The sequence below is a fragment of the Molossus molossus genome, unplaced genomic scaffold (assembly GCF_014108415.1).
Source record: "Molossus molossus isolate mMolMol1 unplaced genomic scaffold, mMolMol1.p scaffold_m16_p_5, whole genome shotgun sequence".
In the NCBI taxonomy this organism is placed as follows: Eukaryota; Metazoa; Chordata; class Mammalia; order Chiroptera; family Molossidae; genus Molossus; species Molossus molossus.
The window spans coordinates 9637481-9661377 of record NW_023425388.1 but is presented as its reverse complement, the minus strand read 5'-3'; the positions used below and the strand labels follow the sequence as shown (position 1 = coordinate 9661377).

General features: G+C 48.1%; 1 protein-coding gene across 2 annotated transcripts in view; it reads right to left on the bottom strand.

Moving 5' to 3' along the window:
• ERG (ETS transcription factor ERG) overlaps nucleotides 1-23897 on the bottom strand; it is a 162172-nt gene that overhangs the window by 102102 nt on the left and 36173 nt on the right. The window contains exon 1 of one of the 2 annotated variants that reach the window (XM_036243488.1): nucleotides 564-695. The exons of the other annotated variant lie outside the window; for it this stretch is intronic. Coding sequence (XP_036099381.1) covers nucleotides 564-581 — 18 coding nt within the window. The 5' untranslated portion in view covers nucleotides 582-695. Of the gene's footprint in view, nucleotides 1-563; nucleotides 696-23897 lie in introns of those variants that run through there. 2 annotated transcript variants of the gene reach the window in all.

Sequence of the window (23897 nt, the reverse complement as noted above, 5' to 3'; positions counted from 1 at the left end):
ACCACCATGTGCGTTAAGAGAACGCTCCTTTCTCAGCGTGAAGGATCCAAAAATCAAATCAACGTCTGCATGTCCCATGACCGGCATGTCCCAAGCCAGGTACCTCTTCACTTCCACTGGGACCGGCGGGCATCCCTGATGCTAAGGAGTCACTCCAGAGGACCCAAAAGATCACCCTTTGCCAGCCCGTCCTCGTCTTCACCCCTGCCCTCCAGCCGCTCCGATCCGGCGCCGCCTGCCACACATATCCAGACCGTCGGGGAGAGTCTGAGAACACGAAAATGCACCCGCGCTCCGAAAAGCCCTTGCAAAGGTCATCCACGGCACTCAACGGTGAATTTAGAAACCCCAATTTTTTTCTGAGTTTGAAGTTTTTAAGCCTTGCGGATGGTCGGAGTAGGAAAAAGGAAATTTACTAGGCAGTGCAGAGGAAATCTTGTTGTCCCTCTATTGTGGCAGTGGGGGTGTTGCCCAACCCTAACTTATCTGCCTTGATAAAGGAAACCAAAGAGAAGAGTAACAAGCACAAGATTTTGCCAAACCAAAAGGAACCCTCTCCTTACCTTAATGGTGCTGGCCATAATGCAATCAAGTTTATTGATCGGTAATAAATGTTAATAATAATTATTGCTTCTCGCTGACCAGAAAGTAGTTTTGATGAGGTTGTTTAGAGCGGATGAGATTGTGCTAAGTCTGGGAAATGAAGTCAGCCAATGGCAGGAAGAGGTTTCTATTGGTCCTGGCTGCCCAACCCAAAGAAACAGGATATTTGGGAGTGGAGAGATAAGAGACCCTGAAAACAATGTTGTTTTTCTTGATGATATGTGGCCAGGAGATTTTTTTTTTTTTTTAATTAAAAAAAAAAAAAAAAAGGCATCCATGGCCTACACAGGGACGGCCACAGCAGGTGTGACCTGGTGTGCCGCCGTGTGACGCGCCGCTGGGGCAGGATGCAGATGCGGCGGGACGCCGGGTGGCTGCACAGGGGCACCTGGGACCTGCCGCCGGGTGCCAGGCCTGCTGAGCCCCACCTCTGATCTGCCAGCCGGCTCGCACCCAGCACCCAGCCCGCCCTCTGCTCCCTGTGGGGAGCTTCACAGGTAGAACTTTTTTCATGACGAGGTTTAATAATAATCATGGGCTTGCTGGCTTCCAACCACCTTCATTGATTCCGCGACTCCAGTGGCTGTTCCAGGCGGTTTCTTTTCTTCCCCCTCTGAACACGTCGTTTTTATTTGCTCCACCATGAACCCGTTGAAAACACAAAGACTCTAGAATTAAAGTCACGTAGGAAAGAGGAAAAGAAACCTGTTAAATCCGTGCTCTCAAATATTTATTTAAAATCCAAAGCACTGAATCACTGCAGACGCTGGGAAGGGGCACACTCGGCGCGGCGGACCACAGCCCCGCCAGGACCCTCGCTCAGAGGTGCCCGGGAAGGCCCGGGCCAGGGCTTCGGACCCGGGCGGCAAGTTCAGGGCCACGCGTCTGTTCTTCCCCTGAAGGAAGTACAGCTCACGGAGGCCCGAACATTCCTCAGAGGGTGGCAGGCCTTTAATTACTCATTTGCAGGAAATTACTTGTTCTCTGGAAGAAACAACATTTTGCTTTGAATCTAGCTACATGAAAGTTGGACCAGTCAAGAGGTGTGGTCTCAACAGGGGCCGCGCAGAACACAATGGACCGAGTCCTGAGTCATCCGGCAATCCAGGTTTCGGAGATGCTGTCCAGTGAGCCGATTTCACCGGATTTCAGGCCGGCGTGTCGGTTCCACAACTGGCCCGAGTGTGTGCGTCTTTTACGGCCCCATGACTTCCTCACCTGGGTTAAGGATAGAAGGAGGAGAGCCGGAGAGAGATGAGGAGGAGGAGGGAAGAAGTGAAGGGAGGGAAGGAGGGAGGCAGGAAGGGAGGGGAGATTGAAAGACATAAAGGCACCAAGAAAAAAAATAAAGAGAAAATAAAAGAAATCTCGTTCTGGGTGAAAATCAGAACCTAACAAATTCTCAGCATCCCCAGTTTGAAGGGATGTTGATTTCCGCTCTTTTCATCTCTGAACAAAGAGTGAGATGGTGGCGGGCAGATTAAAAATTTCTTTCCCCTAAAATTTCAAAGTACGGAGTTGTTTTATCTGGGCAGCGTTCACCGGGGTTCCGGAGCGCCGAGAGCAACTGGCTCAGCAGGCTCCTTGCTTTCTGCTCTCCTATGAAGCATCCACTTAAAATGTTGCAATGCATCAACAGGGCTCTCTGATAGATTCCCCAAAAGCAGCCTTCACCAGGATGACCCCTTTGCTAACCAAGTTGCCATGAAAGAAACGTCTGCGGGGTCTTGGGTCTCTGGCTGCAGGGTGCAGGGGTGTATGCTCGTGGAGGGCCTACCCCTAACGCCTTGGTTCTTGGCCTAATTCCAATCACTGAGCACTGACATTGTCTAAACTCTCTATTTGAACATAATTTCAAACTTACAGAAAAGTCACAAAATCATACGAAGAACTCCTAATATCCGTCCCCCGGTGACTCCAACTGCTGGTAATACAGATCATTTGCTCTGCTTTGTCTCTCTCTTATTTATGTAAAATGTATGTACATATGTATTTATATAAAATGCATGTCCATATGTATTTATGTAAAATGCACGTCCATATGTATTTATGTAAAAATGCATGTCCATATGTATTTTATTCTTTAATAAGAATAAAGAAAAAACATAAAACCAGATGCGATTATCTGATCTGTTTCTCGAAGAGTCCATCCATAAGTTTCGTTATGTCTGATTTAAAAAATATAGATACATATTTAAAAAGTAATCTAATGAAAAGCTAATTCCGAGACAATGAACTGCAGAAAAGCAGATCTTCACTTCCAGTGGCACCATGTTGACCTGGTCCTATCCGCTTCAAAGAGAGAGACTCCTGATCCCTCGAATGGTGTAACAGCATCTGAGCCCAGCATGCTACAAATATTGAATGCAAAGTTATTTTATAAAAAATTGTTTTGAATCTTCATTGGCTATTGAGAGCAGACAGGAGATCTATGAATTGGAATATAGTGACGCAGAAACAGACACCGTTTCCCAAACATTATCCCAGGAGAAAAATCACCTGAAAGTAGAGCACATCACCCGCCCCCCCCCCCCCCCCCCCCCCGGCCTCGGCTGTTAAAATGGCCTCGGAGCCAGGTCACTCAGCAGCGATAGGACGGGGCATCTCTTCCAACCGGACACCTCCCGCCTTGGAAGCCACCCTCCGGGCCACCAGGCAGACCCACTTCACGGCAGTCACAGATGGCCCCCACCTGGCGGCCATCCTGCCATGAGTCTGTCAGGACGGGGTCCTTTCCCAGCCCCCTTGGGACACAGTCAACACCACGCTGGACGGTACGGCCCCCGGCATGTGTGTGAATAAACAGCACATTTCCATGTTGTACTTACCCATCAGGGACCCATGACCATGAATTTACCAAAGTCCTCTGTAAGCCTGTTCATGTCCTACTCCAAATACAAAACGGAAATAATGTAAAACAGACCACACATTTACCGTACTGATTTGTCCCAAAACCACGTCTTCCCACTTTCTAAAGACTCAGCATGTGCTCATCTGGGTCTCTTCCTAACTTCTCCACGCGGGATCTAGGGCAGGAGGTCGGGAGGTGCGAATCCGGGGTGAAGGTGACGTGGTTCCAGAGATGACGCAGGAGCACAGCAGAGAGATAAGGGGCCGCAGTCTCAATGGAGACACAGCGAAGATTCGTGCATGACTGACGCCCCCGTCCTGAACATCCACACCGTGAAATGCTCGTCGTCATGGAAAACATCGCAGAAAAATGATGTAGTAGATGTTTACTTAGTGGTATGGACAACTGTTATGGTGTGAAGTCTAGCAAGTTACGTATCAAGTTATAAAGGAAAAGCAGATCACAGACCCATTTGTTAAAAATAATTTTTAAAACAGCCCTGGCCAGTGTGGCTCAGTGGTTAGAGTGTTGGCCCGTGCATCCAAGGTCATGGGTTTGATTCCCAGTCAAGGGCACACACCTAGACTGCAGGTTTGACCACCGACCCCGGTCAGGGCACATGCAGAAGGCAACCAATTGATGTGCCTCTCTCACATCGATGTTTCTCTCTCCCCCCGCCCCCCTTCCTTACACTCTCTCTAAAAATCGATGGAAAAAATATCCGCGGGTGAGGATTAGTAAATAAAAAGAACAAATTTTAAAACATTAAAAAATAGAAATGTAGGCTGTAGACTACAATACTAATGGGAGAGAGCCCCTCTTTTCTTTCTGTCCCCCCAACTGTGTCTCCTTCGGTTCATCTAGAGTTTCAGAACATTTACAATAAAGACTCATACCGTTTAATGTAAACATTATGTCAGCAACATGTAATATTATGTTTTCTGTAAATATCTGCATGACGTTAGCACACGATCCCTGGCGTTGCCAATCTCTCTGTGTGCACCAAAATGCACTCCTTCTTAACTGCCTACAACCAGACAGAGCAGGTCTTTTCTATTAACCGTAGCAAGGAAACCCAGGAGACACGTGTACTTCGTGACGGTCACCTATCCAGCTCTCCCCACCATCAGTCTTGATGGAGGGCCAGGCCAGGCACTGCGGCCAGCACGGGGGCCCAGGGCGACAGGCCTTTGTCCAGGAACCGGGGCCTTAGCGTTCAGGAAGTCTGAGTCAACTTAAATTCCACACACACAAAACGGCGGAGCTGGGACCAGCCCACGAAACCCAGGCGATTGTAACAATAGGACAAAAGTGCTGTGCATCGTTCCTAAACTGACACATGAACCTTGAAACGCATAATGTTTGGATTATTAATGAGATTCCTGTGAGGAGGATGTCCCAAGGATTTTTGCCAGGAACATGCCTGAGAGTGCAGATAAGGGCCGGCCACCTGGACCTGCCGGCCCAGTGGAAAAGTCCGTCCTCCGTGGGGCTTTTCCATCCCTGTCGGTGCAGGATTCAAAGGACACTTCTTGAGTATAGTTTCACGCCGTTGGGTAAGACCATGCATGTACGTGTGTGTGTGTGTGTGTGTGTGTGTGTGTGTGTGTGTGTCTGATATCCTCCAGCACTGCATTAAGAAATAATCCAATTACAATTTCGATGACGATTGTTTCAACACGTTCTCTAGGTGGTTAATGCTCTCCAGCGTCTTGGCTGATTTGAACTAATCTAAACCAAGGAAATTATCACATACTAAATCCCCAGCTTCTCAACGCCAACACGCAATTTCCTTCATTGTGAAGCACATGTCAGCTCAGCTCTGGGGGCTCCGTGGAGCAATGGTTTCAGCGGACAGTTTCCTAAGTACCGCACAGACTCCAGCTCCCAGGCCCGCGCTGACTGGCTCCACACGCTTCCCCAAGAGCAAGCGCGGTAACACCAGCATCAGGGATTCTAAGTCCATCCACTTGTTACTCCCGGCTTTAGAAACAAAACAAACAAAAAAACCCTGAGAGCAGAGTAATTGTTTGGACACAATGCATTAGTTTAAAGAAACGTGTGAATTTCCTGTTTCAATCATCATGTTGCTATCTACAGGAGTGGGCCAAAGTAGGTTTATAGTTCCGAGTACGAGAAGCACACTTTACTTTTGTGTTATTATTTATTCATCATTGTATACTTTTCCATAAGAACAACTGTACCCCTACTTTGGCCCTACCCCATACACCTTGTGAAGCGTTAAATGCATGTGAAGGTCTCTGTCCATGTGCCTGGGCACACAGCAGAGGTGTCAGGGTCACTGGACTGCCCCCGGTCACCACGAGGCTTGCTCAGTGGCCATGCCACATAACTGGAGGGTGCACAAAGGCCACCCTGCCTGGAGCCTGTCCTGCTCCTCTGTCCCCTCCGCAGACCTGGAGTACTGTGTCGTTACTGTCTTCAGCCATCAGCCCTGGGCACCCTGAGAAGTTCTCTGGGGCTGTTGAAACTGACACTTTGATCACTGGTCAGACTTTCAGTGCGTGTGTGTGTGTGTGCGCGCGCGTGTGTGTGTGTGTGTGTGTGTGTGTGGTGAGAGAGAGAGAGAGAGAAAGAGAGAGAGTTAAGTGTATTGAGCTCATCTGTAAGATACTGGACATCCAGATTTATTTGTGTCTGATCTGTCATTATTTTATGAATTAGTTTTGAAAAATGTACATGGTACTTCTAGAGAAGACAGTAAGTGGCACTCCAGTGTCAGCACTTAGAGAAATGTGCAGAGAGCAGGGGTGAAAGCCACTCGCCTGCGCGATCCAGGCTGCTCTCAGCCTGACACTGAGGGGCTTCCCTCCCACATCACGACATTTGTTCATGTATTTGCTAACTAGTTATACCGCAGAGAAGATCAGAAATCAGGCGCAGCCCTCCTGCACTGTCCCCCCTGCACTGTCCCCCCTGCACTGTCCCCTCCTGCACTGTCCCCTCTGCACTGTCCCTCTCTGCACTGTCCCCTCTCTGCACTGTCCCCTCCTGCACTGTCCCCCCTGCACTGTCCCCTCCTGCACTGTCCCCTCCTGCACTGTCCCCCCCTGCACTGTCCCCCCTGCACTGTCCCCTCCTGCACTGTCCCCTCCTGCACTGTCCCCTCCTGCACTGTCCCCTCTCTGCACTGTCCCCTCTCTGCACTGTCCCCTCCTGCACTGTCCCCTCCTGCACTGTCCCCCCTGCACTGTCCCCTCCCGCACTGTCCCCCTGCACTGTCCCCTCTCTGCACTGTCCCCTCCTGCACTGTCCCCTCCTGCACTGTCCCCCCTGCACTGTCCCCTCCTGCACTGTCCCCCTGCACTGTCCCCTCTCTGCACTGTCCCCTCCTGCACTGTCCCCCCTGCACTGTCCCCTCCTGCACTGTCCCCTCCTGCACTGTCCCCTCCTGCACTGTCCCCTCTCTGCACTGTCCCCTCTCTGCACTGTCCCCTCCTGCACTGTCCCCTCCTGCACTGTCCCCCCTGCACTGTCCCCTCCCGCACTGTCCCCCTGCACTGTCCCCTCTCTGCACTGTCCCCTCCTGCACTGTCCCCTCCTGCACTGTCCCCTCCTGCACTGTCCCCCCTGCACTGTCCCCTCTGCACTGTCCCCTCCTGCACTGTCCCCTCCTGCACTGTCCCCCTGCACTGTCCCCTCCTGCACTGTCCCCTCCTGCACTGTCCCCCCTGCACTGTCCCCTCTCTGCACTGTCCCCCCCTGCACTGTCCCCCCTGCACTGTCCCTCTCTGCACTGTCCCCTCCTGCACTGTCCCCCCTGCACTGTCTCCCTCTGTACTGTCCCCCCCACACTGCACCCCCCTGCACTGTCCCCCCTACACTGTCCCCCACTCCTCCTGCAAAGAGAGGTAAGGATATCCTCCTCTCGGGGCATGAAGTGCAGTTGGAATCAAGGCCGACCAGTTCACCTGTTTGTAAATATGTTTAATTCTGTTTGAGTGCACTGAATGGAATAGAAACTATGATGTAAATTAATCCATAGTTCTTATCTATTCCCACTACAAATCTCAGCACACACTACGAACAGTGGAAATGTTCTTTCTGAATGTATTGTCACCGAGAGGCCAGAAGACAAGCCACGGTTTGCCTAGTACCTACAGCTGTATCCGTTATTTACAGCTACAAAAATTATCTTGCCTCAAGAATTTTAGGAAACAACCACCTATTGGTCAAAGAAGGGCACTGCTGTGTTTATCTGCCAGCCAGAAACCCCAAGTCGGGGGGGGGGGGGGGGGGGGGGGGGCAGGAATTTCCCTTGGGCCGGCTGGTACTGTTGTCACTAGAGGGCGCTAAGTGTCCCTCTAAAAGGCCCCTGGTGGGCCTGCGGGTATTCCTAATTCTTTAGGTTTCTGGAATTTACATTATTATCCTACAAAGTTGTCTCATTTTCATCCATTAAAATCAAAGTCCAAATTTCATAATGTAGAAGTTGCTTTTGAAGAAGGTCCACTGTCCGGCATTACAGGCCATAAGAAAACCTGCACGGAAAAGGAGCGATGAGAACATCACACGGGCCTGCACTCAGACGAAAGGCATCATTTTTCCGGCTGACATTTGGCTATGAAAATTGTATAACTGCTCTACACAACTATGAATAATTCAAAACCCAACAAACGATCTACCTCACAATAATTCTGGATGGTTCGCTACGTGCCCAGTACAGGTTCCGTCAAATCGACAGGTGCATTCTGAGCACATGTGTTTTCTCTGCAGACAATACTGACGTCAGCCCCAGCACCGGGCCTCGCCTCGGGTGCCGCTGCCGCTTTCCGGGGACAGGGAGCGTGCAAGAACACGCACACTACCCCCGGTGTGTGAGAGGCGCCGTGTAGCACCTTCCTTTATTTTCATAAAAGGTGAAGCATGTGGGGACGTGCTGACAGTGTGTCACTTAGGAAAAGCTTATGCGACATGAAAACACACACGGGAAATAAAGGAAGCTTTCCAAGTCCGTCGGAGAGCTGTCTTGGAGCTAATTTTGCAGTGACGCTGACATCGACCCGTTCAACCCCTGAAGCAAATGCAGTGCCCACAGACGCTGCAAACGAAAGGGCAGCTAACGGCTCCTGCACGTCTCTCCTCTTGTCCTCACGTGCACTTAAGAACATCTGCAGCAGTTCCTCTTCTCCTGTGCGCTCTGCTTCGTGCACCAAGGAAGCTGGGGTCAGCGGGGACACAGTTTGCCTGCGTTCCCGGCTGTCGGAGGCGGGGCTGTGGGGGCAACTCCGACCACCCTGTGAAGAGGCACCAGCCACTGCGGTCGGTGACGAGTCATCCTCCGGGACAGCAGAGGTTCACGTTCAGCGTGCACGACAGGATAACGAAGGCTCCGTTCCACCTGTCTGCCTGCGGTTTTTAAAGGGAAACAAACTTTGTGTTCGCCCATAAATGGCGCAGAGGCTGATGCGATGACACGTCACCAGGACACAGCTCCCGATCCAGGACTTTGGCAGAAGGAAAGGCGACGCCAGGCTCAGCACACCAGCACCCACGGCGATCGACTGGCTTAGGGCGGTCCCTGGGGATCTGCACACACGGCACTCCTATGTCAGCAAGCGAAGGACACAGCCTGCTGGGGCGGGAAGCTGGGGACACCCCCAGAGGAGGAGCCCAGGGCTGCATCCTGGTCACAGGCCCTGGCTCGGGATGGCGAGGTCTCAGCCTGGCTTCGTCCTCCTGCTCAGTGACTCAAAAGTCTTATAATCCCAGGCCAGTGGTCCGTCTGTAAGTCAGTGAGTAACTGCAGGTTCATTCCCTGACCCAGCAGCAAACCCTCTGGGGCTCCCAGTGGCTGGCACCCTGCAAGCATTTGCGCAGTGAGTGGATGAATGCTCCCGGAGCACTGGGAGGGGCAGTACTGGCTGTGCCCACAGCCAGCCCGGCAGAGGTCCTCAAGGGCCCCGTCTGACGAGCTTGAGGCTCCACCCGACAGCAGGAGGCCGAGTGACCCGCCGGCATGGCTCCACAGTCCCGAGCCCCCTGTGGCTCACCTGCAGAGGGGCGGCCAGGGCCGGCTGCAGCCGGGTCACCACCTCGCGCCTCCATTCTGAACAGAATGTGCCCAGCACCTGTGCCTGTCACCTGATTTTTCACCTGCTCACTGACCAATTCCTGAGAAGATTTTCACTCACAACTAAGGTGAAAGCTGGCACTTGAGCTGTGAGCCAGCCACGCCTCTCCCACCACACACACAACAGAGGGTGCCGACCACGACGAGGAAGGTGGACGAGGGGAGAGACAGACAGACAGACAGACATAGATGAGTGGATGGATGGACAGATGGATGCAGAGAGAGACAGACAGAGGCTGGGCACGGGCCCACCACCATGCCTCTCCCCCAACACTCTCCCCGCTCCTCCCCCAAGTGCCCAGGACATATCATTGGGTAACCTGAGAGGTGACTTTCCTCCACAACTTTCCCAGATCAAGGCCCTGGGGAGTAAAGAAGGCAACTGGTCTTTGAGGGACCTTCCAACTCTCGATGTCATGGAATTTCCATCTCAGTAATTAACCTAATGGCACCTGGCAGTGAGCGGACCCTCAATTTCAAAAAAGTGCTCAACAGTCCGGCTGGTGTGGCTCAGGGGACTGAGCGGCGTCCCAGGGACTGAGAGGTCCTGGTTCGATTCCCGGTCAGGGCACATGTCCGGGTTGTGGGCTCGATCCCCAGTAGGGGGACATGCAGGAGGCAGCCAGCCAATATTTCTCTCTCATGTCGAGGTTTTTATCTCTCTCTCTCCTTTCCTCTCTCTCTAAAATATCAATAAAAACATATTTAAAAATAAATACTCAATGAATGAACATGTGAGTGAATGAATGAATGAGTTTATGCCCTCTACTTTATCATGATGCATTTATAGCAGACTTATCAGAATTTCAAAATAAAATAGCTCGCATTTGTCTGTTACTTAGCCCTTACAAGTAACATTGACTAAAATTATTTCCAGCTAAACTGTCTTAGCAGCTGGGTTGATCTCACACACACTTATTAGAAACCACAAGGACAGCAGATTCACCGAATCCCTGGACGCTTGCCGTTAGCGCCCGTGGCGAATGTGGTTGCCGAGGTGGCCCAATAACATTCCCTTCTTGCAGGTGATGCTGACACTGTTCCATCAAAAGCTGGGGTCCACTTTCCCACTCCTCAAAGCTGGATGGGCCGGCGGCCACAGCACACGTTCAGCTAGGTGGCTTCCAAGGCCACCTGTGAAGGTGACGCAGCTCCGCCGGCTCCCCGTCAAACAGCCCTCCCCCGCCTCATCCACCTTCCTGGAGGGAAGCCACGGGGAGAGGCCATCTGCAGGTATCCCCGTCATCGGTCCAGCCAGCAGCCAGCTCCAACCCCAGAGGCGGAAGTGAAGGAACCTTCTAGATGACTCCAGCCCCACCGCCACTTGAGCGCAACTGTCAAAGAGACCTGAGCAAGCAACGCCCAGGGCAGCCGGTCCAGCCGGAACCAGGAGGAACACGGACTGACGGCATCACCGTCATCTCTCTGCAGCGAGAGGTGACTGGCGCCATGGAGCTGGCTTGTTCAGAAGGGGATTCCTGCGCCGTCCTGCGGCGGAAGCCATCTCCCCGCGTGGTGGCCCGTCCACGCGGCAGATCCTTCCTGGCTCGCTGTGTGCTTTGTGTCGGGTACTGGAGACAGGAAAGGAGGAAGCAGCCCTCAGCCAAACACACATAAAACCTGTGTGTCAGACGGAGAAAAAATATGCCCAAATCGCCACAGCATTTTGACTCAAGAGAAGGGACAACAGTCATGACCATCTGCAGCTCTTCCCTCTCCTCTCCCACCCCCTCCTCTCTCTGCTCGTTGAATGTGCTTGTGCCTCAGGGTCGCTGGACCCCATCCGAGTGGGACACCCCAGCCCGCTGCTCTGCCCCCGACTTCCCTCCTCAGCCCACACCCAACACCAGCAGCCCCAGGCATATTGCTGGTGCCCCATGCCCATGTTCTAGAAACATCTCTGCCCATCAACCCCAGATTATTCTCCCAAGGAGACGCGGGGAAACTTGGATTTCCCCCTGTGACTTCCACAGCAGTGGGGGGTGGAGGAGAAGCAGGGGGAGGCTTCAGACCCTGCGTTACCACAAAGAAAGCCCTAGTGTTTAGGTGTTAGCTGTTCCCTGAAACCCTAGCTCCCAGACACCAGGGGCCAGTCCCCGAGCGGTCTCCAGGGCCTCCGGGGGTCTCCATCGGTCAACGTGGACTATAATGACAGCGTCTGGGGGATGCAACGGTGGACGCCCAGAGCTCTCCCGTGGGCGCAGGGACACGCGGCAAGTCCCTGTTCCCAAGAACCCCAGCCCTGTGTGCCCCTTCCCGCCAAAGAACTGCCATCCTGAGCAGAACTCTCCCCAAACATCGGCCAGGCTTCCTTAAAGCAGGTTAAGTTATCTGGCTTTGAGACGCGCGGGCTGAATTCCCGGAGAAGCAGCGTGGCTGGTGTGACCCCAGAGAGCCGGAGCGCCCACGCTCGCCTCCCAGACGGGGCTGGGATTTGCGATATTTGATTCCATATTACTTAAAGCTGTTGCCTGCTTTGCATGGAAACCATTAATGTGTCTCACACGCCACTCTCCGTTTTATGGAATTCTTGCACCGGGGAGCTCTTTTTATTTTATTATTTTCTTTAACAGCCAGAAAACTGGGAAGTTCACAAAGAAATTTTTCAACTGCCTTAGGTGACCCTTAACCTAACAGGTTTTGCCTAATCTGTAAATTGGAGTTAAAAGTGTTTCAGTACCTTTGGAGTGGGGAGCTCTTTGTCTTTAACAGAGCGGGGAGACCGCTAACAATGGGGCTACACAGACTTGTGCCTCTTTGTTGGTTACTGCGAACCAGAAACAGATGTGAAATATCCGCAGCTACCTTACACTGACCCGTGGACGCTGCGGCTCGCCCAGATCATTCTTAATAACTCAAAGCTGCCACCCTGAAACTAGCTAATTTTTTTCTCACTTACAAATGCAAAAGAGAATTGACAGGACGCATTAAAACCCATTTCCCTCTGAGCACACGCAGATTTTCTCCGAGAAGACCAGGAATAAAGAGCTTTCTCCACCAAACTGTGGGGCTGTCGTCTATGTTTTAGTTTCAGTGATCACTGCGCCTCGCACAAAGTAAGACCTGGAAGGAGAGGAATTATACTGGAAATTAGATATTCCTTTTGTTACCTCACCCCAAGCTGCTTGTAAAGGTAAGAAAACCTAGAGGTTTAGGGAAAAGAATCTGGCAATCCGAAATATTTCCCTAATATGGAAACCACTTTAATTTTCATTCTCCTGAATTTAAAGTAATGAATATACGTGAAGGGGGGAAAAATCCATAAATACAGGAATGATTCATAACCTCCCAAATAAAGAAATCCATCATTCTGCACTAAATGTGAACATTCTATCAATAGTATGTCTATTTACTAGATCCGAGAAGGACTGTTTTAACATGAAATCGAATATAAAGTTATCGCAGGCATTGAATATTGTTTTTCACCTTAAAGCAGGCACAAGATGGAATGACTTCAGATGCAAGACTAGACATTGATTGATCCTCAGCACTTACACATACGGCAATTACTTGGTAATGCTTCCTAGTCGTAGACTGAAATTAGCCTGAAGCCTACGTAAAGGGAAGAGGAAGAATAAAAACAGTCTTGGTACCATACTTCGTCAGTAAAGCACACCAGGATTTAGTGTATCACTAGGAAAGAAAACAATCATTCTGCCAAACACAGTTAGCCATAATCCATTCTTATTCGTCGATCACAAGACCCATCAAATTCCTGAAAACAAATACGTGCCTTAGAATCGCTGCAACAAATCACGAGCGCGCTCCAACGTTATTTGGAATAGACTGCAGGGGTCCTCAGCCTCGGCACTATCAACATGTTGGGCTGGACACATCTGTGTTGGGGGGTCTGTCCTGTGCACTGTTGGTTGTTTGCTGGCATCCCTGGCTTCTAAATGCCACAAGCACCTTCCTTACCCCCAGTTATGACCATCAAAACTGTCCAGACATTGCCCAGTGTCCCCGAGAGCAGAAGCAAAATCACCCCAGTTGAGAAACACCGTAACAGAGCAGTTCAATTTGTTCCACTTCACAACAGAAGTCAGCCTATGTGTGAATGACAGGCGGTGGGCCAACTGGAGACGGTACTACCGGGTGACACGGAGTGACCCAGAAACATCCCATACACAAACAGCTGGTGTCCACACAGGCGCGCAGATGGGCCTTCCCAACTGACAGGATGTAAAAGAAGTTGGAAAAGTGTTTAACATCACTAATCATCAGGAAAATGCAAATCAAAACCACAATGAGATGCCACCGCACACCTGTTAGAATGACTATTTTCAGAAAAAAAGAAATAACAAGTTCTGGCAAGGATGTGGAGAAAAGGGAACCCTTGGACACTGTTGGAAGGAATGTAGATCAGCGTGGCCTCTATGGAAAACAGTACGGAATTTCCTCAAGAAATTAAAAATAGAACGTATGATCCAGAATTCCCCTTCTGGATGCTTATTCCAAGGAAACAAGCTGTCTTGAAGAGATGTCTGCCTTCCCTGGTCACTACAGCATCACTTACCACAGCCAAGACAGAAACAACCGAAGTGCCCATCGAGAGATGAACAGACACAGAAAATGTGGTGTCCACACACACTGGAATATTACTCAGCCATAAAAAGAAGGAAATCCTTCCATTTGGGACAACATGGTTGTACCTGGAGGGCATTACGCTAAGTGAAACTCAGACAGAGAAAGATAAACACTGTATGATATCTCACTGACATGTGGAATCTGACAACAACTAAAAAAGCAAATTCTTATATACAGAGAACAGATTGGTGGTTGCCAGAGACGGGGGAGGGGGTGGACAGAAAGGGTGCACGGGGTCAAAGGGTACAAACTTCCAGTTACAAGATGTTTAAGTCTGGGGATCCGGTGTACAGCATGGTAGCTGGAGTCAACAGTGCTATACTGTATATTTGGAAGTTGTTAAGAGAGTAATTGTAAAAGTTCTCATCACAAGACGTAAAATGTGTAACTATGTGTGGCGATGGATTTAAACGAATGGTATTGTGGTGATCACTTCATGAAACATGCCTGTGTCAAGTCATAAGGTTGTACACCTAATACTAAAGCAACATTGTGTCCATCGTATCTCAATACAAAGATAAATAAGCGAAAGAAGCTGGATGACAGCAAGTTACTTTCGCATGATTTCACAACGTATAAACTGGGCAATACATATGAACGTAAATTAAAGACAATCAAAGTAAGGGAGCCAAAAGTACCATATTTTGGGCCTATCCATATGACAAAAAATGCAAAACGTGTCATTTCTGCAGCATTGGAAAGGATGAGAAGGGAAGAGCAGTCTCGTTCATGTCTATTAGCACAGGTGAACACCTTATCCGAAGGTAATTTGTCCTTTGACTCGGCAATCTCTATTCTAAAAATAATCTATGATTATTAAGGACATTGATTAAGTCATCTAAATCCTTCTTAAAAGGAAACTCTAGAAAAATGAAAAAAAAAAATAATTCCAAGCCCAGACTGATTTATCAGCAAATTCTAACACACTTAAGGAATAACACAAAGAAAGGAAAGCTTGGTATCAAGATAATACTAGTACATTATGAGAAAGGAAAATTATAGGCTGACCTCACACCCATAAATGTAGATGAAAAAAAAAAACCCTGGAAAAAATCCCAGAAAACCCAATCCAACAGCATCTCAAACAGAATAATGTACACCATAATCAAACTGGGTTCATTCTAAGAATGCAAGATTACTTCAATCAATGTAAATGATCAAGTTTACATTGTAAAAAAGAACAATAATATACTTATCTTGCATAAATGAGGGGAAAGCATTTGATAAATCCACTGGTAATTCATGATAAGTAAATTAGGAATGAAAGAAAACTATATCAATCCCATAAAGGGCGTCTATCAAACCCTACAGTAAACCACACACTTTAATGGGGGGACACTTAAATCCAGCCCTTTGAAGTTGGGAGAAAAGGCAAACAGGCTCACTCTCCCCACATCTGTCACAAATTGTACTGGAGTCCTAGTCAGTACATAAGGCAGGAAAATGAAATAAAATGCAAAGGATTTGGGGAAAAATAGATAAACTTTTATTAGCAGATGATACAGATTTTTTAAGATAGAAAATCAAAGAAAATTTAAATTAATTAAAATTAATGACTTTAAGAAGTTTGCTAGCTCTAGGTCAATACGGAAAATTTAATTTTACTTTTATATATCAGCATCAATAGAAAATGAAAATTTTAAATGATACTTTTCATTAGCATAAAAAATGTCTTAAAGTATGGGAATAAATATATTGTAAGATGTGCAGGGCCTTTACACAGAAAGTTACAAAATACTATTGAAAATATATCTAAATAAATAAATAGCTATACCATATTCATGGATTGAAGGACTTAATACTGTAAAGATGTCAATTCTCTTCAAATTGATCAACAGATTCAATGTAGATCCTACACAAATACAGCCAGATGTTTGTACTTGACAAATTGATTCTAAAACGTATACGAAGTGCACAGGATGCTCTTAAAGAGGGCGGTAGGGTGACCTGTTCCGCAAACATTACGACAAAGACGTAGTGAGAGGCCAGGCTGGATTCCCGCACACATGAACAAGCGAAACAACAGGAAAGGGAGACAGCCAGCACAGATTCACACGCAGACGGGGACACGTGATTTTTGGCAAAGGGGGCACACAGAGCCGTGAAGAAAGAAAGGACATCTTAGAAAAACGGTGCTGGGGAAATGGGACACAGACACGTCACCCAGTGGAAACAGAGCAGTGGAAAGGGATAATTTTGCCACATGTAGTAAATGAAATCCGCTTTTTCCAGGTGGGACGAAGTGGAGAGTAGAACTACGAAGCATCACACGTACTTCGCATGACCTCACTGATCCTCAGTGAGGGTCACCTCCTCGGTGAAGACCCAGGGACGGGAGGGAGTGGCCCGCAGTGACAAGTGGCCCTCACTCAAAAGTGACCCTCCCAAGGAGGTGGCATTAAGTTAAAACCGACACCACAAATAGAAACCATTTACAGATGCAAAGAAGCAGCCCTCCAGGTGAGGGACCAGCTAGTTCACTATTCAGAAGTGGACAGTATTCTGGAGCACCGGAAGCCAGTGCTGCTAATGCCATCCAGCACTGTGAGGAGGACAAGGCCACACCGTATTGAGGAGTTTGGACTTACTCCCACGGCGGAGAGATGGTAGGATCTGATTTCCATGCACTAAGGGCTCTCCAGCTGCTGGATAAAGGAAGGGTTTGTCAACATGTGCAAAGGGAGGCGGGGAGAACTCAGGGAAGATGCTACTGCATCGATGCAGGTAAGGGGTAATGGACCAGGAGCTCCTGGAGGAACAGTTGACAGACTGGCTGATATACTGGAAAGTAAAGAAAAGAAAATCAGAGGTGGCTTGCAGCTTCTGGTGGTCGTTTGGTTTTAGTGTCTGGCCTTAGCAACTGGAAAGGTAGCATTTCCACTCTACAGAGATGGGGAGACTTGGAGGACACAAGTTTGGGAGGATAGATCAGGATGTGCACTTAAAGTCGAAGGTGCTTATAGATCAGCATGCTGACATATCAATTCAGAGATGGTTATAAACAGGGAGGTAAGGTTGAGAATCACTGGAATTTGGGTGGTTTTTAAGCCATGTGATTTTAGGGGGCAGAGGTATGCACAGATAATGAAGGAAAGGCGATTAAAGCTGAGCCTTGAGACTGTCCATCACGTAGGAGCTGAGCAGGGAGAGACGGCCAGCCTCCGACTCAGGGCGGTGCAGGACTTCCACGCAGCGTCGAGTGCCCATTGGAGATTTGTGGTCACAAATTTAGAGGGAGACCAGCCAGCCTAGTCCTGCATGTTTTCTCAGGCAACATTCGGCAGCTCAAAGGCTGTTACTATATATGGAATGAAGTCCTGGGCCAATCATCACAAAACCTTACGAGGTATGTCTATTATTAGCCAAACTTGACAGCTGAAGGTAAGAGGCACAGAGAAGTTAAGTGACTTGCCCACAGTCACAGCAAGCTGACATATCAATCAGGAGATAGTTATAAACAGGGAGGAAAAAGTGAGAATTACTGACTTTGAGGCAAAGCCTTCCTAAAACTCCGTATTTCACATCCTTGGACACTACTGTAATGCTACCTCCAAAGTGGGAAGAAAAGGTACATGGGACAAAAGAAGCTCATAGAAGGGGAACTTACAAGAAAAGTGTGGAACTTAAATGAAAAACAATATGAGGGTCATTGGGAAAGGTGTTCTCCATATGAATACAATATGGTTCATCCCAGATAGATGAATAAAATGAGAAGCTGGGCTGGCTGGCTTGGCTGGTTGGAGCGTTGTCCCATACACCAAAAGGTGGCAGGTTCGATTCTCAGTCAGGGCACCTACCCAGGTTGCAGATTCAATCCCAAGTTGGGGCTTGTGTGGGAGGCAACCCATCAATACTTCTCTCTCACATCAATGTTTTTCTCTCTTTCTCTGCCTTCCTCTCTCACTATAAAATTAAAATAAAATAAAATGAGAGAGGAAAAGGATAGAAATAAGGCTTACTCAGTATGTTTGCAAGAAACCATAATTCAGGTTTGAAAATTTGGAAACTAAAATAAAATCGTAAACAACTTAGGAAATGTTTCAGGAATGTGCAGCCAAAATTAGACCAACAATGACACGACTCCTCTGACAACCAAGAGTTAGGAGCTTGCAATTCCCAGTGCATGACTTCACTTGGCCAGTACGATCACGGTCAGTTTGGTGAGCTGAGCACTGAAGGGGCTGTGGGGGACACTGCAAATCCAGACAACTTTAGGTGTGAAGTTCTTGATCATATTTGCCATTTACGGTTTGAATTTTAAAAATATGGGCCCTGGCAGGTGTTGCTCAGTGGTTGGAGCGAGGTCCCGTGCACAGAAGGGTCACAGATGTGATTCCCAGTCAGGGCACAGGCCCAGGTTATGGGTTTGATCCCTGGTCGGGGCATGTATGCGAGGCAGCTGATCAATGTTTCTCTCGCACATTGATGTTTCTCTCTCTCTAGAATCAATGAAAAACATATCCTCAGGTAAAGATTTAAATATATATATATGGTGTGAATAAAATTCAGATATCTGTGGGTAAACGTGATCATCAGTCCTGTTGTCAGCCAAAATTCTCAGTATATTAAGGTTGTAATTGGTGTTACGCACAATAACTACCAATAGCACCAGATGAAAATGAAGAGTTTTCTATTACAGAATTGCTTAAATCTAAACCTAGGGTAGCATCAATAATTTTCATAATATGCAGTCCCTTCTCTATAAATACCCTGAGAGAAGAAATAAAGATCTGATTTTTAAGAAGTGGTCTAAGGATGGCCTGTTTCATATGTAAATGTTGGCAAAATAGTTAAATTAAAATGTATAAAATTAGATTTGTACTATTTTTTTCCAATGTGAGAAAAGATTCACTTGTGAAGTGATAGGTCTTTACAAACATTTTGGGTTTCCTTTTTCTTATTGCATCCATACATTTACTAATAAAAGATTTTGTCTTGATTTACTAACACTTGAAAAGATGGACTGTATCGGAATTGTAAGAAAAGGATATCATAAATTAAAAATCCATGCATAAACCATATTCTCACATTTGCACTATGACAAATGATTGTGTAAAGTTACGATCAATAAAGGCTATTTGGAAGTTATAAAATGGATTTGGCCGTGACGGCTGTACTAGCCATGTGAAAACACTCCACCTATTTTTAATTATCAGTGCCTAGTGTAGATCCAGAATGTCAAAATATTTAACTTTAATCAAGCAATTACCTATATGTGGATTCATATTACATTGCGAAAAGTTCGATCAAATATTCCCAAGGTATTTATCAAAGTTCAATACGGGATCCATCTCATAAATCAATTTCAGACGAGACAAAAGGAATAAGCACTCTCTTGTTTGTTTCAGTATTTTCCAAGCCAATCCCAGAGGCAACGCCGTTATTCTTGCGTGAATTTTCAGTCGAAATCTGAGCACTCTTGTTCTGACAATCTGTTTAGATGTGATATGATGGCAATAAAAAAAAAAAAAAAAGTATAAGCGCTATTAAACTATTTCTTTTGGACACAGAATATGTTTGGGGAAGAAATGAGTTGTTCCATATGAGCTCCGGTAGTTATTTCTTATGTGGGAGCAACTCTGCTCTGCAACACGGTTTATCAAAGGAGGCTTTGTGTCCGGGCGAGGCCAGCTTTCCACTCAAATCATTTCATTAAATTCCACTGGATCACACACTTCCAGGTTCCCTCCCTGAAATACGGCCTCCAATTCTTAAAAAACCCACAGAGGTGGCAGAGAGGGCAGGCTAAAAATAACACGGGCTGACGTTGGTACGCCGTCTGCAGGGGTTCCTACCTGAGCATTCAGCATCTTTTGATAGTGGGCTGTCTATCACAAATCAGTTCATTGTTGGCCCATTATTAGTACCTTTTCACAGAATCTAGAGAGGAGCGTAACTGTCGCTGTAGCTTGTAATACACCGAGTCTGTATTTATAATAAACATTCCAAAGAGTATCTGTCACTGACATCTCCTCCAAAAGTACTCAGGAAAAAAATTTCCAAGGAAACACCTTCTCTTTTCTGTGTCACCCAGAGACTGGTATTGGTTATGACAACAATGATATCCACCCCTAACTTATCACAGGCCACAGTGCACAGGAAACGCTTCCTGCACATTAATCAGTGGAGTTCATTCTTTCCACACTCCTATGAATTACGTGCTCTTCTTCCCATTTTCCAGACAAAGAAACTGAGGCTCGGGCAGGCTCTAAGTCCTTTACTCAAGAGCAGAAAGTAAGAGGCAGGGCCAGCGTTGCCACAAAGCTCTCTCAGACCATGAATCGGGGGGTCGTCCCGAACCTCTCCTCCAAGCCTCACTCTGGTTAACGTTCTGTGTCTGATTCTCACTCCATTCATTACTGCGATTCTCAATAAAACCCAGTTCTCCATGTGGAATACTCATCCACGTCCAGCCCAATTTGCTACTGGATTTCAATGTTATTTCATATGAAAACAATCAATAACAGAAAGGGCCTGGATCTGGTTTCAAAAAACATAATTTGAAAGGAATTCGCTCTGAAAGCTCTGAGCAGTGGTCTCCGACCAGCGCCCTGGAAGGGTTCTCGGCACCTCCTCTCTCCGCTGGGTGCCTCCCTCCATCTCGAAACACACGTCTGGCTCCTCCTGCTCCGACACAGAAACAGCGACCCAGTGTCCAAGGCTGGGCTTCGAAGAGGCACTTTGTTTTTGTAGGTGTTCAAGGATTTAGAATCAAAGGAGCAGAATTATTAAAATTAATCCAATTTTCTTTCATTTATTTTGTTAGCTCATACCTCTAAAAGATATATTTTGGAAGGCACCGTTCAACCCAACCATTTACAAATCAAAGCTTTCTTTGGAATCCCGGGGACCCAGCCGGAGCGAGCCGGGGACACTGCCAGCCCTGAGCCCTCTCCCCTGGAAGGAACCTGGAGTGTGTGCTCACATTTAATTACAGTGTCAAAAATCTAACTTCAATGGCTTTAATCAACTGCCAAAACTATGAGTCTTTTTGGCTTGAATTTCTATAAACACAGGATAAATTCAAATATGTCACAAAGTGGCGGCAATGCGTTGACCGCTGGACTGGGAGTTACGCAACATCTTGCCGGGAGCGAAGTTGGTGCCTTTGTTTGCAAGACTCTGGCTGATCGTTTCCAGTGATCAATCTACAGAACCGGCCGGAGCTCAGTGCTGTGCCCGCCCTGGGACCCTCGGCCTCGGCCATGCTCGCCGCAGAGCCTGTACGGAGCGGCGCCGACCCTTCCTGCTCCAGTCCCGAGCAGGCATGTTTCAAATATACCAAGCCAAAGGACCCTCGGACACAAAACGTCCCACGATTAGAAACTCCAGAAGATGGGAGAGGTGTTAACAGGCTAGGTCTTCTTCAGCGCGGAGGAGACAGAAACCGCCGGACTGTGGAAGTCCCTGAAAGCAAAGGATGAAGCGGCCTTTATTTTGAAAACATTTAAAAGTCTGCAAGCAGACATGTCCCAGTTCAACCTGAGCACTTCTGAAAATAAATTCTGGAGTGCTCCTACAGAATTCTCCAGCCTCCTCTGCTTAAAATTCTTCCTCAAGAAAGCAGAATCAAAAAAAACAACCACCACCAAAAAAAAAACCACCTGCCTTGGACAGAAAAAGCAAGCAAGCAGAGAGCTGGTACTAAACACAAGCTCATGCGCACTCCACACAGGGAGACCCACGGACACCAGTGAAGAGCCCACTGCAGAAGGTACACGAGCTGCTTCTGACACTCGGCCGCTCATGTAAGGAGGGGAGGTTGATGCAGAATTAATAGCGTGTGTCATTGCAGAAAGAGATCAGAAAATGAATGTTAAAAACTGGAAAGGAAATTTATTTCAGACAGTCCAGGAAAATGTGTAGAGACAACCTCAGGAGATTCTCAAGACCCGTCTTTCTGGTGTGAAGCGAAGGTCACGGGCGTGGAAGGGACGCGGCTCACACCTCCTCCCGGCACCGCCCCGACAGCAGTCTTCCCTCAGGCCCCTGCCCATGCTCCCCATGAAAGGACACCGGCACACCCAGGTGTTCCCTGCCTCGAACAGACTGGTGTCTCCGCAGCTGCCCAAACCCAGGTGCGCCTCCGACCCGTTCACCCAAGGGCCAGCTGGCCAATGTCTCACCTGGATGCCCACTGGCACTTCCAAAATCCAGTGCGAAGCTCTACTCGACACCTTCCCCCATGTCCTCTCGCCCGCTCAGTCACCTGAGTCAAGATACAGGAGATCTCGCTGCTGCCTCCCCGCCATGAGTGAACCCCGAAACCTGCCATCCTTTCCCCCACGCTGTCGTGTAACTGCCGTGAGCTTCGTCGGCGTTGCTGGGGCCAGAGACGCATGCTGCCATCCGTGGGAAACTGCTCTCTGCCTCCCATCCGCCTGCGGGACTGGCCAGAGAGTGTGAAGTCTCAGGCTTCAGCTGAGACACGAGTCTGGGACATGGACAGTGGACGGAACCACGTGAGCCCAGGGCGGTCACAGCAAACCCCCCAGCTCGTTTTTGGCAGCGAGGTTAGCAGTGATACATCAGGAATCCATCTTTTTAACATAACAGTGTTCGGACTCTCGTGGGGAAATAACTCCAGGGTGGGGTGGGGATGCCAAGGGAGCGAGAAAAAGAGCAGAAGGAAGAAATAGGGGGATGTGGACGGTTAGACACGCAGATGCTGTGGGTGAGGACGTGCTGAGGAAGCTCAGAAGGAGCCGCTCTCGCCCCGGGGGTGGCTGGAGGCAGGGAATGGGAGCCTGGGAGAGCCACATAATCCACGCGTGGGCCAAACACAGAAGCGCAGCCCAGAGCCAGAGGGACTGGGAGAAACATGTCATCTCCACTCTGCACCTGTCTCTCTACCCAACAACTCAATTTCTACCATTTCATGCGAGCTACGTTAGACAGACCTACTGTAACAGTAAATATAATGTCTGTTACAATGAAGAACTGCACTCCCTAAAAAAGTCCAAGTCAGATTGTGAGAATATATTAGAGTCTATGTCTTTTTTTTTTTTTTATCCTCACCCAAGGACACTTTTCCATTTTTTGTTCAGATAGAGTGGGAGGGAGAGAGAGGAAGAGAAGGAGAGGGAGAAACATCGATGTGAAAGGGACACATGGAGTGGCTGCCACCCGCACGACCCAACCAGGGCCAGGGACTAACTGCAACCGAGGTACATGCCCTTAGTGGGAATTGAACCCGGGTCTCTCAGGACCGCAGGCCGACGCTCTAACCGCTGAGCCAAATCAGCCAGGGCGTAGAGTCTATGTCTTTGAAGACTAGGTCATGATAGAAGATATTCATGATTTTATTAATTAACAAATAGAGCCGTTAATAAGACTCTAAGTAAAATATTTTCAACTTCAGTAACTTAAATCATTTTAATTTGGTATATAAATGTATGTTATATGTACATATAAATATATATAGTTTTTATTTATTTTTAATCTTCATCGGAGGATATTTTTCCATTGACTTTTAGATAGAGTGGGAGGGACGGAGGGACGGAGGGAGGTAAGGTGGCAGGCAGAGAGAGAGAAACATCGATGTGAGAGAGACACATCAATTGGTTGCCTTCCACATGAGCCCAATTGGGGATGGGGATCAAACCTGCAACCAAGGTACATGCCCTTGACCAGGAATTTAACCCATGACTCTTCAGTCTGCAGACCAACACTCTAAACACTGAGCCAAACCAGCCAGGGCTAAACGCATATACTTTAATTAAAATACATTTATATTAACTAGAAGACTAAGACCTAAGATTA